The sequence below is a fragment of the Vanessa tameamea genome, chromosome 14 (genome assembly GCF_037043105.1).
Source record: "Vanessa tameamea isolate UH-Manoa-2023 chromosome 14, ilVanTame1 primary haplotype, whole genome shotgun sequence".
NCBI classification, from domain to species: Eukaryota; Metazoa; Arthropoda; class Insecta; order Lepidoptera; family Nymphalidae; genus Vanessa; species Vanessa tameamea.
In genome coordinates this window covers 9,534,210-9,552,566 of record NC_087322.1, presented here as the reverse complement: position 1 = coordinate 9,552,566, position 18,357 = coordinate 9,534,210, and the positions used below count along the sequence as shown (strand labels likewise).

General features: G+C 30.6%; 1 protein-coding gene across 1 annotated transcript in view; it reads left to right on the top strand.

Moving 5' to 3' along the window:
* Positions 1–2,278: 2,278 nt before the first annotated feature.
* The window catches only part of LOC113398604 (steroid receptor seven-up, isoforms B/C), an 82,497-nt gene continuing 66,418 nt past the window's right edge, over positions 2,279–18,357 (top strand). Inside the window, exons 1-2 of the mRNA XM_064216891.1 lie at positions 2,279–2,587; positions 15,476–15,625. Of these exons, the coding sequence (XP_064072961.1) occupies positions 15,607–15,625 (19 nt within the window). The 5' untranslated portion in view covers positions 2,279–2,587; positions 15,476–15,606. The remainder of the gene's footprint in view (positions 2,588–15,475; positions 15,626–18,357) is intronic.

Sequence of the window (18,357 nt, the reverse complement as noted above, 5' to 3'; positions counted from 1 at the left end):
TAAATATCGAATTAATTGTATGGTAAGTCTAATAACTACACATACTATGTAACTAATATACCTATTCAAGTAGGTTAATTTAAAGCCATTGGCCAAAAGTTATTGAACACTAGCTTTCGTCCCCGGCCTCACCTATATTAAGGGGCCCCTAGTCGTAGATTTTTTGTTTTGGCTTTCCTTGGTGTTCAAGCTTGCTTCATACTTAATTTCACAAAATTCGATTTACCCGTAAAAGCTTAACAGATAGACAAAGCTGCTTTTGTTTTCCAAGCAAGACAGACGAGAGTAAGTAGTAAAAAAACCAATTAGATTTACAGTTCGCCCGGGATTCGAAACCATGATAGATGTATACAAACCAGTCGGCAATTATATTCCCAAAGTCTAAAAAAAAAAATGGTAAGGAATAGAAACCATAGTTAAACACACACACACACACACAAAGCATGTAAATAATATATTGCTTACAAGATATTTACATTTACATGGAGTCGAACTTAACGTTGTGTCGTAACACTATTTAAATTAAAAATATCTGCCAAACTAACACAAAACATTACATAAATCAAATAATAAAAATAAATATCGTCGTTTCTAAATTGCTATTGGATTTTAATAAAATATATTATGTAATAACATTTAAAAATTAAAAACTTTTGACAGTTTATCTCTTAGCGTGCCCATTATAATATTTACTTTTAGGCAATTTTATTATAATTAATGAGATTTATATTAAAATCATCGTTCACAAAAAATAATTAAGAAACGAATTTCTAGGACATTTATAACAACTTCTATAAGTTTTTCCATTCCTATAATATAAAACTAAACATTTCGTTTAAATAATAATCATAGATTAAAAATATTTTCTAAACTTCTTAAGAAGCTAAACCAACGATAACAACAAAAGATAGTTTGTTTTTCGAATTGGTTCAAAAATGTGCCGTCACAAATAACGTTCCATTTGGTACGCCACAGACGAACATTCCAAAATTCCACGTCCGTGAACACGTCGCAAGCGCACCGTTGTTGCGCGTCGAATGCGCGGGAGTGGCGCGCGCGGCGCCGCCCACACGCCCCTGTCGCTCTAGATCCGTCATCGGCGGCTATAATTAACAATTAAAATTAGTTTTACTCTACGATTAACTCTAACATATAACTTTTATAATAATTAGATTAACTAAACAAAAAAGATAATTAATTTTTAATCAAAAGGAAGCAAAATATTTACCTTAATTGATTAATCACTACCTACCCACTTACTAGCAGCTATAACATTTTGAATAGTTTTTAGCAAGTGAAAATATTTATCATTTTTTCATAAAATCTTTTATCTGTCATAGAATATATATTTAAGCATGTACTTACTGGATAAAATTGTAATGTAATTATTAATATTGCGTTTTAAATATACTTATATTTGTTAGAGATATTACAGATAAAGTTCTATGAATCATTAAACGAACTTATAAACCAAAACAAATAAAGCTGAGTACATAAAAAATATATACTTGTACTAAATCTCAGCGCTACGGTTGAATCTAACTCGTATTGCGGTTGTATTTTTGCTATTCAAAGAAAAACTAAGGCTGAAATCCATTAGTTTCAAGCGAGCATGTCTTCACTATATTCCAACGTAGAGTCGCTACGTCTCAAGGATAGCGTCTATGTTAATATTGAAGTAGGTAGCGCAGAAATATGGACGTCGGAAAGTTGATACAAAGTAGGATTTTCAGGTACCGTCAAGTCATAAAAGTGTAAACGAACTAAAACTAAATATCATTTATTAAGAACTTGTATAATACTACATAACGAGAATTAGTCTATGAGATTCTTATTCTAATATATGTTCACTCGTATTCAATCACTAAATGTAGATATTTGGAACAAATTCGGCTCTATTCGTAAAACGAAAATATCACGAAAACCAATATAACTTTATTAACTTATTCAATAAATTTTATTACGTGAATAAAAATTCATACTCGAATACGACACCAATATTGCGACACGATCCAATTTCCGAGCATTCGCATTCAAAGGGCGAAGACACAAAAACGTTACGGCGAAAGGTAAAAAAAAATATATCAATGTTCATAAACAAAAACAATACCGCCCAACGGATTTTCTTACCGACGGTACAGCTGAAAGATTTTCCCCCCGAGTGGGGGGGGTCGGTCGAGGTGGCGGGGCCTTCGCTCCCTGCCCCCAGGCCACCGGGCCAATGGCGGAGCGCCGCGGCCTGGCCCGACCCGAGCTCAGTCGCGTCTGAACCGCGACCCTTGACACACGCGCGCGCCACCGCGTTCTCACCCGGCGACCGCAACCGGCATCATCACGCACGGAGCGCTAGTATACGGCGGGGTCGGCGGCCCGGGGCTTTGCCCTCCGAGAGCCTCCGACCTCCCGCCTTTGGAGCTCGGCTTCCGTGGTAGCTGGCGGGAAGACGAGCTGCTACCGTCGACACCCGCGAGTCAGGCCGCGTCGACGCAGAGCGGATCCTCCGCGAACGATAAAGGCCAGAATGTGGAGTGCGTCGTGTGCGGAGATAAGTCCTCCGGGAAGCACTATGGCCAGTTCACTTGTGAGGGTATGTAGGAAGTGAAAGTGTACTATATAAAATACGTTTGTAAGTGTTGTGTGATTGTGCGGCGGGTCGGGAGGTCATTGTGATGATTAAGTTGCTTTCCACGATTTAAATACTAAAACGTGAATATCAACTACTTGACCTGCGCTTACTATTATATAAAAAAAAAACGATAATTGACAACGATCGGGGAGAATACCTACAGCCAAAATAATTTAAACTAAAAAGTTTTAAAAACTGTGCGAACTTTTAACTTGAAATATTTTAATTTCGATTAAAGTAGGTAACACTCTAGTAAATATACTGAAATAATATTTTTTAAGTAGGTAAGTTAAAACTTAATTTATAGAAAAAATATAGTTATTTGAAATTTCCGCTAGAAAAATTAAAACATATTAGAAAAAAATGACTTAAAAAAAACAATAAGATTATATCATAATTAAACAATAAAAAAACGACAAATTATTATTACAAAAAAAAAACTAAATCTAATAAACAGACTCTTAAGATAACGAAAATAAATCCAAATTCAAAACTTGATAGAACAAAAACAACGCCAAGTTCTCTCCCCTTAACTTCAAAAATATCAATTAAACAGCGTTACATCTAATCAAAATGCAATAAGAGGAAAATTGCCTGCTTCTTCAGATAAGGGATTCCTCAGTTTTATGCAAATTAACTAAAATTGACAATTCTTATTCGAGAGTTTTTGTTTAAAACGCACACTAATAAGACGATACGTAATTTAAATAAAATACATACGAATTAAATGTCGTAATATTTATATAGAATTATCGTTATAAAATTTAATCTTTATGTACTTGGATATAATTTGTTTGTATATTGACGTGTATTATATTAAGTACCTACTAGTTTATAGCTGGGTTCTCAGTAGTGTCTTTATTGCTATAGTCCAGATAGATTACTTAACACATTGACTCTCACGTTGTCTTATAAATTGCATTTCAAAAATGATTTCCATTTTTTGATTCACTATTATTATTTTTTTTATTTATCATTGCACATACACACGGTTGGGATCGAAGCTGTTAAATTAAATTGATAGTTTTTTTTAAAAACTTTGTAGTTATAAACACAATCCGTATATGATATTTTCATAGTGACTTTATAATTATTAATTCCATATTTAACGAAATTATAGTTATTTTGATTATATTAAGTATTCATGGAGCTCATTTTACCTCGGTTATAATTAAGCTTAAGATCGATTTTCGATAGACTCATTGAATAGCCAATTAAATTATGAATAGACTACCTAACTAAATTAAGATGAACCCATTTCATATTAAATTAATAATTGGTAATTTAAATTAATAATTGATAATATTAAAACGAATTAATAAAGTTTTTGTTCTATAGATTTAAAAAATAAAAATTAAATTTGAATCGGCGTGTGTTTCTTGTAAGTTTTCTAAAGCGAATGATATCAAAACGCTAAATTAATCTAAACATTGAAAATAGCTTTTTAATTTTTATTTTTGCGACATTTTGTGTTACGGTAATTAGAAGCTAAGTCCAATCGTAATTTACTTTTTCATTATTTTTAATAGCGTGATTTTGTGCAACTGCTTTATATATTATTAAAGCAGGTGAAATAAAAACGTTGAATAATATTAATATTAGACAGTAACGATAAAAATGTTTTGTTTTTTTTTTATTATAAAATTGTTCTATTTTAATTAAAAGACACAAAAAGTAAGTCCAATCATATCTTGCTATAAACATTTCTCATTCTAGTAAATCCTCATTATAATATTAAATAGCATCGACAGCTAATAACAAGTTAGTACTAGAGGTAATTATTTCTGAGCTCAGATAGCCTCAAAGATAAAATGAGAATGATGCCCTGGGAACTTGGGCTTTTCACTGTTGAGCACTTCCAGTTAAATTGTTACAAGCATGTTAAACGTGATAACATTATACTCGTATAAGAATCGAGTAGCACTCTTTACCTACAATTAGATTATAGAATTATTTTAATTTATTATTATGACTTTTGATACATCAGCACTATTATATATAAGCCGATGTGGATTATTGAATAAAACACGTGGAACTCAGCAGCAGGTTGCGGGTTCAAGTCTGGTACTGACTTTTACCTATGTGCTAAATTTAATTTTTGTTTATAATTTCCTCGGCGGGGTACGCTCCAAATTATCTCCTTCCTCGTTTTCCAATCAAGAAGATAAACAGTCTTTGCCCATAACATGTTTACAGACTATATTGCGTTTTTTTTCTGGCTAATTAATACTGAATTTAATATGAATAAGAGCCCAAGCCGTATAGGTATCTAAATAGTTTAAATTAATTACTTATAAATATAAAATATGAAATTTAATGATATCGACTGGAAGCTTTCTATAAATGTACTTAGAATATCGCCGTCGGTGATAAAAGTAAGTTTATTATTGGAAAACTTACTAAAGGTAATATATCTACCTAACGTTTTCAATACAAAATCATTCAAGATTTATAAATGTCTTTGAATATCTATATACTAACGCACTTTAAATATAAGTTTAACGAAAGATGAACGTTGACAATCGATAGGATATAATATTTATAACGCAAGTATTATAAGATCCTTGACCTCTGCAAGTTCACGCTCAACTTCTTCAGCGCATAAACGCGCTTACGATCTAAATGTAAGTTGCAAGGTTTAAGGAAAGATAAAAAATACAATAATATATAAATGCGATAGAAATACATACAATATATAAATGCCTTCGACTTTGTAACATTAAATGTCTCACTACTGGACTACACTATTATACGCAACTCTAATGAGTGACATTTCGTCCGACACATTCAAGTCGTGAATTTTTCCATGACCGGACACGAGATTATACAGACGAAAACTTAGTAGTCCTCGCTCTGGTTTGAACCCACAATCTCTGGTTACGATTCTTGTGCCCAGCTACTGAACCATCTCGGTTAACTATGCTTATCTAGATAGGTATGTATTTAATTGTATATTTAGTATATTACAAGTCTTTCTCTGGCAATGGATGCGTTTATTATAGAAATACAGAGTCAATTTTTACAAATGAGCTCACTTTAAGCTGAACCAAAAAGTCGCCTATGTTGTAATAAATATTTTAATAAGAAACATGAAAGTTATACAAAATCTTATTGTAATTAAATAAAATGCAACAAAAACTCTGTATTACCTTTTTTTAATTAAATAATAATCGTAGAATCCGCAGTCGAAAATTTGCCGCCGTCGCTTACTTAATACTTAGTTAATCACATTTGGGACTAATAGTAAATATTTAAAAAAAAGTACAGAGTGAGAGAGAGAGAGTAAAAGAGAGAACTAAGTCTATCTCGAAATAAGATATAGCTATCTTCATAACAAAATCGTATGGAAATAGCTTTAATCATTCATATACATACCTACAAAATTGTGCTGCTGACCGTTGAGGAGGGATCCTTTTCCCGAGTGTTTTTGACACCGATTTCTATAAACTTTACAATATTCTATTGATATAATACTTTAAACGAGAACCGTAATAGTATTTGTTAGAATTTAGTTATTAAGTTTTTTTTTTCAGTGGAGCGTAATCGACCCCATGAGCAATTACGGGTTAAATTGAAATACATCATCAAAATAGATTGTACTAATTCAACGCAGATATATTATCAATTCGTTGAATAATTTTCAAATTGCAACATTAAAAATTACAATAAAACATTTGGTACCGGAATGATATACATATTTTAATAATCTTGTATAATTCATTTAACTATCAACATCTAAGTATGTCAATTCAAATTCAGACGTACAGTATCAGCGGTTTTCGTATATCAATTCTTTCTCATTAATTTGCTCAGACTTCATTAATAACTGGCTCCGATAATCTATGTCGTCGTTAATCTAAAGTTGAAATAATTTAATTGAATATTTAAACAAATTTCTTTTATCGTTAGTGGCGCCAAATAGGTCTTGAACCTCTTTATCATTATAGAAATGTCTAATTATGGTCACTATTTCTGGCTTTCGGTTATATTGTTTGACATACGTTCTGATAATCGTACCGGAATATGTTTATTGTGGATCATAGAGGAGACAAGTTTGACTACTGTATAAATATTAATATATATTTCACAGAATTTTATGCGATACTGGATTGTGATAATTGTGTCGCAAATATAATTAAAAAATGTAATTATAATAATAAATTATTATGGTTCGGCATTTTTTTTGAATCTTAATCAGTTTTACCTTTGCATAAATAAACAGGAAATATAAAATAATATATGATCAGATATAATATGAATAAATTAATGAGTTTTCGTATAATATGGAGCATTTATTATATTTTAACGACTCATCAAATTGTAATTTTATTAAAAATTCAGAATTTATAAGCAACGTAGGTAGTTATCATGCAAACAGCGGTTAACTCGTGCTATACAAAATTTACAACGAAATAAAACCATAAACTAAACTCCAAAAAGTTTTGGTTAATACTCATCACAATTACCATAATACGGGTATCGATAAACTGCATTAGTGTCGCACCCATAAACTGTTATTTTGATGTCGACAAATACACTTTATTAACTGTTGGACCTCCCGCTGCCCGAAGTACAACCTTGTCGAAGTATACAAGAGCGACTCACGAAGGTGCCTCGAAATAAAAGTTTATAGCGGCTACGTTGACAAGGTTCTCTAACGAAGCGCTCCTTTTGACTTCAATGCTCGCGTTCGTGAGCGACAATACTGATCGCGTTTGACACCTGAATGTAGTGATGTAACAAGAATCTGATGGATGTCGGTATTACAGTAATTTAAATTTAGTTTAATGCTCAATTTTTAGTGCGACTGCGAGATTTATATTTGAAGGTCGATTTTAAGTGTTACGATACTAACCAAAAAATATTTCAAGTATTTTTTTGTTATGCATCATTTTATTTTATGATATCATAATTCGATAAAAGATCACGTGTATTAAAATAGAAGATACCATTATTTAATTTAAATCAAAATTTGAAACCCTCGATTTGTATGATACTGGACCCATACATTCAGAAGCACGGTTCGAAACCATATCTACGCTATCTATAATCCCACTTGTCGTCGTGTTACAAAATTCAAATTCAATCACAAAGAATACAAAAGCACAAATTAAACTAAGTAGGCGCAAAATTATCGACGCGGCGCTTCACTATCTCGCCGTCTAACCGGTCAGTTTATGGTATGTTTTGTCCGGCGATACCGTGGCAGTTAACCCTATCTTTACGACCGACTCTAAACATAAGTGTCTCTCCGAACTTATTTATTCTTATCTCATTCCACTTTTTAAATTGAATCTGTGATCGGCGCGTGTGTGGCGCTCTCTCCCGCCACTAAAACTGTCAATAAACTCCTCAAATCGTATGAATCATGCGATCTTTTAATGAAAATTTCGAGTGTTTAACGTTAAATATATATGATGCGAAGCACAACACTAGTCAATAAGGTAAACATTTGTGTTGTGACGTTAAGTAGCGTCTTTTTTTTAAATTTAGTGTCGTATTTGGTATAACTGTAAGAGATCGTCACGTCGTTAACTAGAAAACATTTTATAAACATATAAACTAAATTATGTTCGTTTTTTTAACTAAGTGCAACTTATAATGATTATAGTAGGTATTAGATACAAGATTATATTAAATATTGTAGTCACGCAGTATTCGCGCTAGAAAAAAACATTGTAATATACTAAGTTAGACGAGTTACTAGACGTTTTAAACGTTGCAATAATGATATTCATATAAAATTGTCTGTCAATCTCTGAAAATCGCTGTCAATTCATTCGGGCAAATAAAACGAGTAGTTGTCTTTATTTCTTTACTCGTACTTATCAATTTTTTTAATGATATTATATTTAATTTGGCAGATAAACACCAAGACACGATCACATTTTGACGTATATACATAAATGATTTATTTACAAATAAATAAATGCACGTGCTTTGTTTTTGCAGTTACAATATGCCACTGTTTTAATCATTCGTAATTAAAATTCTTTACCTCATTGTCATATTATAATTTGTAATTCACATCACTTTTTATAAATGTATCGAACCCTAACGTGACTAAGATTGTCTACTATTCAGCCTAGAATTATTTTAAATAATAAAATGAAAAAACAAATCACAGAAAATTTAAAGTGACTTCTACGTTCGCTATTAAAATCAATCAGTATAATGGATATTCTGTTAATTCGTTTTATTTACATTGTCGTACAGTATATAAAAAAAACTAAAACACAACAGGCAAGGTGAAATAATTTAGCAGCTAATAATAATTATCAATAACTTCTCGTTATGCCGTCTCTTCCTAAAAGACAACGGATATTTTGTCATTAATCCTTGCCGTCCATTATTCCCTTTGTGGCATAATGAAATGATTGAGGGAAGTAATCATTGGATGCATCAATGATCTGCACTTGATAATTGCATTAAATAGTTCTGTTCTATCACAAGATGGCGCTCTCTTTGACGTTTAAATATATTTCGTATCATGTTTTTTTATAACTATTTTTACTAAAAACGTGTTGCTTTTTCTGGACAATTTGAAATTTTGGTGTTAAATATTAATAATACGTTATTAAAACGTTCGTTAAAAGTTTTACAAAATATAATTTGTTTTAACTGTTGTATTTGACGCATTCGTTTTGTAATTTGGAATATAATTATAGACGACTTGTTTCAAGGTATACGGTTCATGATTGATGACTGATTTGGACTTGCGATTGATTTTATTTTATCATACGTCAAGCGGGCCGCGGCTTTGCACGCTTTACTAGATCCACTCGTCCGTCCGACCACCTAAACTAAATAGAGATATATATGTATATATTGTAAGAACATTGTACTTAATAAACTCACTTGCAAATAAACGCAAATGGGATTAAGTTCCGTATTATATTTTTCAATTGAAAGTAACACGATAAAGTCCCACAACCGGACAAGATCAAACATTTCTCTTAAGGAGAATACTTGGAGCTTATATCACCATGTTGCTTCAATGCAAGGTGGATAAGCCCATTGAAAAATATTATGTAATTATTCTAATTGTTTATTTGCAGAAATATCTTAGAATGTCCTTTGACACAAATATCTTGTAATGTTTTCTTTAACACTTAAAATTGCGTTTCCTAAGTTAAATATAAATATACAAAAGAGTTCCTTGTTACATTTTCCACCTTTAATTTATAACTGATAGTCGAGTTAAAAAATATAAAAAAAATTTGAAATTAATTCATGCGTAAAATAAAATATACCTATTCTAGACTATGATTGGCACATAGAATGCCCGTGAATCATGTTCAAATACATATTTAAATATTTATAAAGATACCAACGTAATGTAGTTTCTACAGAAATGAATCGGACCGAAACTTAATGTAAAGATTTTTTTTTTTTTTATAAAAGAACGTTATCTCGGTAAATTCTTTGCATGTACTAATATCTCAATGCTGTCCACGAACTATAATCTTAAACCGATTAAGTATTCTTAGTAATAATTGTACCAGTTCACTATACAGACATATTCTTACGTATTTTAGTGACAATATATTATTTAAACTGTAGCAAGTGGTGTTTATGAGAATGATTTTCCGTTTTTAATCAAGTCTAATAACCTATTCTTATAAAAATTTACATTTTTTTTTTATATATTTATGTAATGCTGTCTGTTTGTTTATTGCTGTTATTTTTTTTTTCTTTATTTTGACTAATTGCATGTATCATACCTAACTTGGTTGTATTTAATTGTATTGTATCATAGACTATTTATAGATCATTTTTTTGAAGCAAAATGCACTGAAAGCTTTATTTTATAATTATTTTATTGCGTCGCAGATGAACAGTGATTGTTTTTTTTTAAGTGTTTTTTTTAAGCTGTATGCCCGATACCTTCGTCTTTTTCGATAGTAAATAATTTAGAAAAATTGATAATGTCAATAGTTCTATAAATAAAAAATAAATTATAATAAAAATTAAAAAAAACAATAAAATTTAAAAAAAAATTAATTTAATTTAATTCATAAACTGTTGCAAGCTTATCGTTAAATCTCAATGCCATGGCACTATCGCATAAATGGTAATACAAAGCTCTTAATTATAAGGAAAATTAGTTCCAAGTCAGTTTATTGTATACTTTTACACCAGCAACCTTTACGCTATTAGAACAGGCGGAATAAAAAAGATTTAAACTAATATATTTTTATTATTATCTGTATTTATCCTCTACTATAGCCACGAGGTCAATGGACTATCTATAATATGATATATGAAGTTCTAATGTATTATGATATTTAGGTAGACTACAACCAATTTTTTAAAATTCGAACACTATATAGTTACGCGAGGAAATTGACATTTGACCAATATGTAAATTGACATGAATTAAATTTATAATCTGTGTCTGTCCCCCTACCATTGTCGCGAGTTTCTCCTTAAATCTCTATGTCAATGCACTATCGCACAATTTGCAAGCGGCGGAGGCGATGTTCCCAACGATAGTAGTAATTGGGCGCAACCCGCGATAGCCAGCACGCATCGCTTGCTCTGTTACGTGAGGAGATATATCTTAAAGTTATTGAGACTCAATAAAATATGTAATTTTTATTGTTACTTAAACGATTCATTTTAAAAAAGCTGTGTTTCGGCTTTACTAAATAATTATGTATGATTTTAATTAATTGGAAAAGCACGTATTACCTAAAAAACCAAAAATATGAGTAAAAATTTATAAAAAATATTCATAGTAAGTTAAATTAAAATATAATTAACAGTCTGTATATGTGGTTATAATTCATCTCGTGTTCAATCGTAAAGATTTGATTTGACGCGTTGAAATCTACATGCTTCGAATGAAATTCTGCCACGTGTGTATTCACCGACACACACTGGAACAGCTCCATGCGCCATTGCTAGCAAACAAGCAAGCGTCGGAACAATGACGATTATCACTAAAAAAAACAGCAAGTATTAAAGTATTAACCACACTTAATAAAAATAGATTAATTTTTTTAATGTATGTATATAATTCCTAACTGAAAATAGTACTAAACCGATATATATAAAACTTACACCAGAAGTTGCAACGCGTTTAGGAGATAGTTTTAGTATATCATGATATAAGTTGCGCTTCGTATTTCCATCCGCTTTAAGACTATTGTCGTATTCGCTTGAATTATAAGTTCTTGTGTTTGTGCAATGATTCAATGTATTTAAAATAATTATATACTACTTCAGCAATATATAACGAGCCTGTGCATCGACTTTACCCCACACCGTGTCACAAACATGCGCTATCTGTTTGCGAAGCGCTAACGGTATCTTGGGACGCAATGAAATGTTTTTCACAGTACTAGGATTCGTGCTTAGGCTTTAAGATATATCTTTCTAACATTTATCTAGTGTTTTAGTATTTATTATTTTGTACCTAGTTTTATATATGAAGGAAATATACATAGAAATTGACAAACATGAATTACGGTTGAATTCGAACTCTATTGTTGCTATGTTTTATTATTAAATACTCATTGTTAATTTATAAGGTTGAATCTATTCATCGATAGATCAAACTCCAACATTAATATAATAACTTGACTGTAAGTCGGAAAGCCTTTACTTTTTCTGAGAAAGCAAATTAAAAATGTAAAAAAAACGAATCTCGTACACTCTAACAAAGCTATGTTCCATCGCTTCAAGCTATAATAATTTTCCATGGTGAATCCGTTACATGCTTGCAGCGCTTTAATATCAATACTAAAAGCCTAAGCAGGTAAAATTATTCGGGTCGCGTGTACAATAAAATATTTTCCACAATGCTTCCTTTCAAAAAAATTTATGAAAATGTTTGTAATACCTAAACCTAAATTCTAATCTTAATTATTCTAAATCTGCCTGAAATCTTTACAAACCGGCGTGGCGGTACAATTTGACAACCAATAAAAAAGAGTATTCTACAATACCTACATATATACCGATAAACTCAGTATCCAATAACGTTAAACTAATGACCGAATAAGTCACTCTATGACCATAGACACTAAGACTGCAAGAAGAACAAACCTGTACGTTTATATCCTTGAGTCTGTAGGTACAATAGCTCACTCATACTTAAATCTAGAACACAATAATACGTAGTATTTGTGTTTGAAGGCCTTCTCTTGAACTATATGCATCAATCTGAAAATGTATAGACTCAACTCAAATTTACTGAACATATAAACCTATTTTACGATAACAAAGTAAAAAATCACATAAATAAAATATATTAGAAAACTCTTACAAAGAATAGTAATCATTATATATTCTTAAATTAGTGAAACATAAAAGAATTTGTAATCGAAATTGATGATAATTTAAGAATCTAAACCAATACAGTGTTCGTATTTTAACTAATGGCTCACGATCACGCGACGAACGAACTGACAGAAAGAACTTTCTACACAATTTCAATATTTAAATCATCTTAATCCATACAAATAACCGATCTGTTGACATTAGTCGGTTTCTGATTATTATAGAATAGTTTAAAAAAAGAATTCTAAAACCGGTACAATAAATAAAAATTTACAATATATTAAAACGGCTATAAGTTACACCCTATCGTTTAAAACCAATAGAGATTTTTTATAGATAAATATTCAATATAATAAAAATAACACATATTTATGATATTCGAATAATTTTTACGTTATTTATTGTTATAAAGCGTCATAATTAAGTATAATTTCTTTTGCGAAATTTTAATAAAACGTAGTTTGTGTTTGGATAGACAATAAATAAAAAACGATTAGTATTTTTTATTGATAAAGTTGTTTTTCCACTGAGGCGTTTATAACAGACGTAATTATATCTGAGCTATGTTTTATTTTTTATCTAATTCGCCATGACACATTTAATTGATAAATTATAAGATTCATTATAAATTTCAATATGTTTATTTAAGATAAAAAGGGAGATTATGCTCTGACTATGTTTCATAGCGAATGTTTGATAAACAGTTAATTGCAATTGGCCTTGGTAGATTGGATTTGTGCAAGCCCGTCTGGGTAGGCTATGTACAATGCACCACATACTCATTATATAATGTTATCAGCCAGTGTTACTTGAGGCATATAGGACATAACATCTTACCTCCCAAGGTTAGTGGCGCATTGGCGATGTAAGGATGGTTACTATTTTTTCTTACAACATTAATGTCTATCAGCAGTGGTGACCAATCAGCATCACGAGGCCTATCAATCTGTCTTCCTAATAAAAAATAACCGTTTTTCGTAGCCATCTTTAGCTGGGAAGAGAGTAAAATTTCAATTTCGAATTTGAGCAAAATGTTTCAATGAAACTATTTTTATTCGAATTTAATGAATTTTTAGTCGTGATAGAAAATTTAGCTTAATTTAATAGAAAGTTTTATTACGATTAAATATTAACATACAATACATCTAAAATATTTCGAAACAAGTGTGTAATACTATAAATAGGTACGTAATACGTACATTATCATATTTCAGCCAACTTATCCAAAACCATAATTAATTATACACTTAAACCTTCCTCACGATCACGTCGTCCATTGATGGAAACCATATGAAAATCCAATCAGTAGTTTTTAAGTTTTGCACGTTCAAACTTACAGACATACTCGGGACTGGTGGTTTTATAATATGAAGTGACCATTATTTTAAATAAAAAGGCGTCAATGTAGACATAGCCTTACGGAGATAATTCTCATCAATCCATAACGTATTCATGAGAATCGATCGTTATATCGTTAAGTTTGTATTTTAAAATACTTTATAGTAAAATATCGTATCGGCGATGCTTCCATACGAATTGACGAATTATCGGTATCAAGTAGCTCTGATGTATGAGATTATGTTAATATAATTTAATACATTAAATGCATTAACACGGACCATTAATCTGTTATAACTACTGAATGTAAGAATGTCTTAACGCCTACGATATTTTCTAATACACGTTTACGTAACAAAAACTTTTAAGGAACTAATTAATTGATTGAAACTGCAGTGTTCGTTCTTAATTGGATTCGTATTAAAAACGCTTTGTTTTACTCGTTAAGTTTTCAAAGTAAATATATTTAAAATAGACTTTAATCAGAATGCGTTAAAGTAACTTTGTTTGAGATTAGGTATTTGACGTACACGACATAGTAATTATCTGGGTTATATAACTGAGCTAAGTTGGACCAGTGGTTAGATTGCGTGAATGTTAACCGATGATTGCGTGATTCAAACCCAGGCAAGCACCACTGAATTTCGATGTGGTTAATTTCTGTTTATAATTCATCTCGTGCTCGGCGGTGAAGGAAAACATCGTGAGGAAACATGGACGTGTCTCATTTCAATGAAATTCTGCCACATGTGTATCCATCAACCAGTACTAGAGCCTTAGCCCAGCAGTGAGACATTTACAGGCTGTTACTGTATACATTTTTTTTTCTCCTTTTGTCCTCTTTATACAAACAAAATAAATATGTATGCGTGTAATTAATGCGTTCTGCGTACGCCAGTGAAGTCCCTGGACTTTAATGAACTAAGACTTTTCTTTGCATGTTTGCCCTACAATATAAACCATCTATTTAAACCCTCGTTCTATCCGTCCGAAGTTTCGATGGATGAGTAGTATCTAGAAATATAAAAAACATCGACTTGTAATAATGTCATGTCCACAGGCTTGAATCCAGGAATCTTGTCTTGAGTCATTTTTTTAATGATAATCATAACGAAAATCAAATAATCATTTTATTTGACTTTATGTTAAATTTACACATTTTTTACGTAATTAATCTGAATGAGTTAATAATTATTGTGTTTAATAGTTGTGTCTACTCCGCAGGCTGCAAATCATTTTTCAAGAGATCAGTGAGAAGAAATCTGACGTACTCCTGTAGGGGGAATAGGAATTGTCCTATCGACCAACACCATAGAAACCAATGCCAATATTGCCGTCTGAGGAAATGTCTCAAAATGGGCATGAGGAGGGAAGGTGAGTTAAAAAATTTGATTAAAATACTATTTAGAAATTAAATAATCACGAAATAATAACAAATTGCAGCTGTTTGGTTATAATTAAAATCATTACTTAATGATATTTTATGATAAATAAAAAGTAATTCATGCCTATATTGAGACATTTAATGTTGTAAATATAGAATTTTTCTCATAATATTTAACTATGTAAGCACTATGTAACTTTGAATTTTACGACATACACTACAAATACGACGCGATTCTAGTCATAACAAGTTTAATTACTTCTTAAAACTTTAATACTATTTTTGTGGCGGCTTAAATTATGTCAGTCGCTACTATGTTGGTAGCAAGTATGTTTACATATTTTCCTTTAATGAGATACGAGTAGCTCAGTGGATAGGACTGGAGAATTGAATTTGTCAAGTTGTAAACCTAAATTGATACAATACCTCGATCCACACATTAGATCGTTGAGAAACGAAATTGTACAATATGTTAAATGATTAAGTGCCCTTAAGGATGAGTGGATTTGCGGGAAATTTAATAAACTATTCCCGATGTTGTAGTAAGATAATAACCATATAAAAATAATAAATTCGTACCCATCATACGTATGTTTTTAATTCTATATGATAATGCATATTCCATTAAATAAACATCTATCTCCATCGTTCTATGAATAATTGTTTTTTTACTTTACATCATATTACTAAATCATTAAATTTTGACATCTCGTTCGCAATTAGTGTTTACAGCTCAAATCTAATTTCCAGCCTCTTTAGTGCATATTTTACACAAAAAGCCATACTTAAAGCTACATTGATTGTCACAAGTGTAATTAGTTAAATCATTAATCTTATACAACCATTAGTCGGACTGGTCAAGGGCGTTATTCTAAATAACTGTTGACGATCGACTAAGAGCGGCATGAACTCTAAGGATAATCGTCCACGAGATCCGAGGAGCTAAACGTTATTATTTATAAACAAAAATACTGTTCTGAAAAAGAATGCGACTTTGCGTTCCCAATAGGGGAAGTCACTTCGAGCAAGAGCTAGGCTAAATTACAAAATATCTTAATTGTAACTTAGCTACTGAACTGTTTTTGTATCTAAATTTTATTTTAAATTTGTATTAAGTAAGTAAGTTAAGCAAATGAGTAAGTTTTTTTACATTGGTTATTATTTTAAATCAATTTTGTGGGAATTTTAAAGAGCGACCTTTAGTACAAATTCGGTCATGTTCAAATACGAATTTCCACCAGCGTCCTTTCTGATCATTTTATTTCGGTTGCTTTGAAATAAATTCCTAGTTTTTATACATTTTCGGAAAGCTAAGTAAACGATTATGTTTTTAAAATAAACTGCAGAACAAGTTTCATAATTATTTTTTTTGTTTTTCTGGCATATTTGAGGGAAAAAAGTAAAAAATATATTGAAATAATATCGTTTTCTGTCTCGCATTTTTAAATTTGGAGCGATAATTATTGTTTAAATATTGAAAAATATCCAGTGTTTAATCGTTTTTATAAATCAGAAGAAAAAAATATATTTTAATTGATACTTTTTTTTTAAATAAATTTTTGAAGTTGCATTTTGGACTTATTTTGAAAAAATCTAAAAAATGCGATAACTCAAAAATGGTTCACTTTTGCATCATGCATATGGGGGTTAAAATTATCGCAAATAATCGCCCCTATCACCTCCTAACGGGAATACGTCGAATTACCAATAACCCTGTATATGATTCAAGTAATAACTGTTTGTTATAACCAATTAAATAAATTTTCTGGCGCTTAAGTATAATAAACTTCAAATATCTTATAAGGTAAAGTACGTATTGTAATGAAAAGCTATAGTATAATGATTATATTCATCATTGAAGCTCATCTAATGGCCGGTCACCCTTAAAGGTTATCATTAAATTGGATTCAATACGCTGTTATTGTTTTATAGACAAGCTATTGATTAATAGTATTAATGACTAAGTTTTATTAATCTCGTCAATATTGGGAGTAGATACAAATTAAATTTCTTAAATGGTAGGATTAGTTGGAGTTATTATGTTCTAATGCATTGTTAATGTAAATTAATGATAAAATCGATTTAATCGGCAAGAAATAATGATATACACTAGATTTTAAGTGTTAATCAAATTTAACTATAATGAATTTAACATTGAGCTTAGTTTCGAAATAATTATTGTAATACCTTCGGTTTTGTATTTAATAATTTAAATTAATAGGCGATTTTGTTAGCTTAAACTTTGATTACGAGGATCAAGTTTTCTGTCTAACCTTGAAATCCTTTCATTTCTTGGGTCAAAATCCAGTATATCAGTAGACAATTGTTTTAAACCTAGTATGTAGAAACTAAAAAATTTAGAAAAATAAACTAAAAAGCTGTGACCAAATTAGTTACAAATACGTTAATAAACAAATTTCATATAAACTTTATAAACGATTTATAAACGATAGTAACTGAATTATAGTAACGAGATGTCGTTTGAAATAAATATTACCTATCGCCATTTAATGAATATAGATATTTTGAAGTGTACGGAGAAATATATAAATCATTCCAAGCAAGAGATAAAAATAAGCTAAACAACAGCTAAGCTAACAACTAGTCTTCTATATTTTGTATTCATTATCCTGAGAGGAAGTTGACTGTAATACGAACACGACCCCCCGCGGTTCTTTGGATTAATCAATATTACACTGTGTCTCGTTTGGCGTTTTATTTT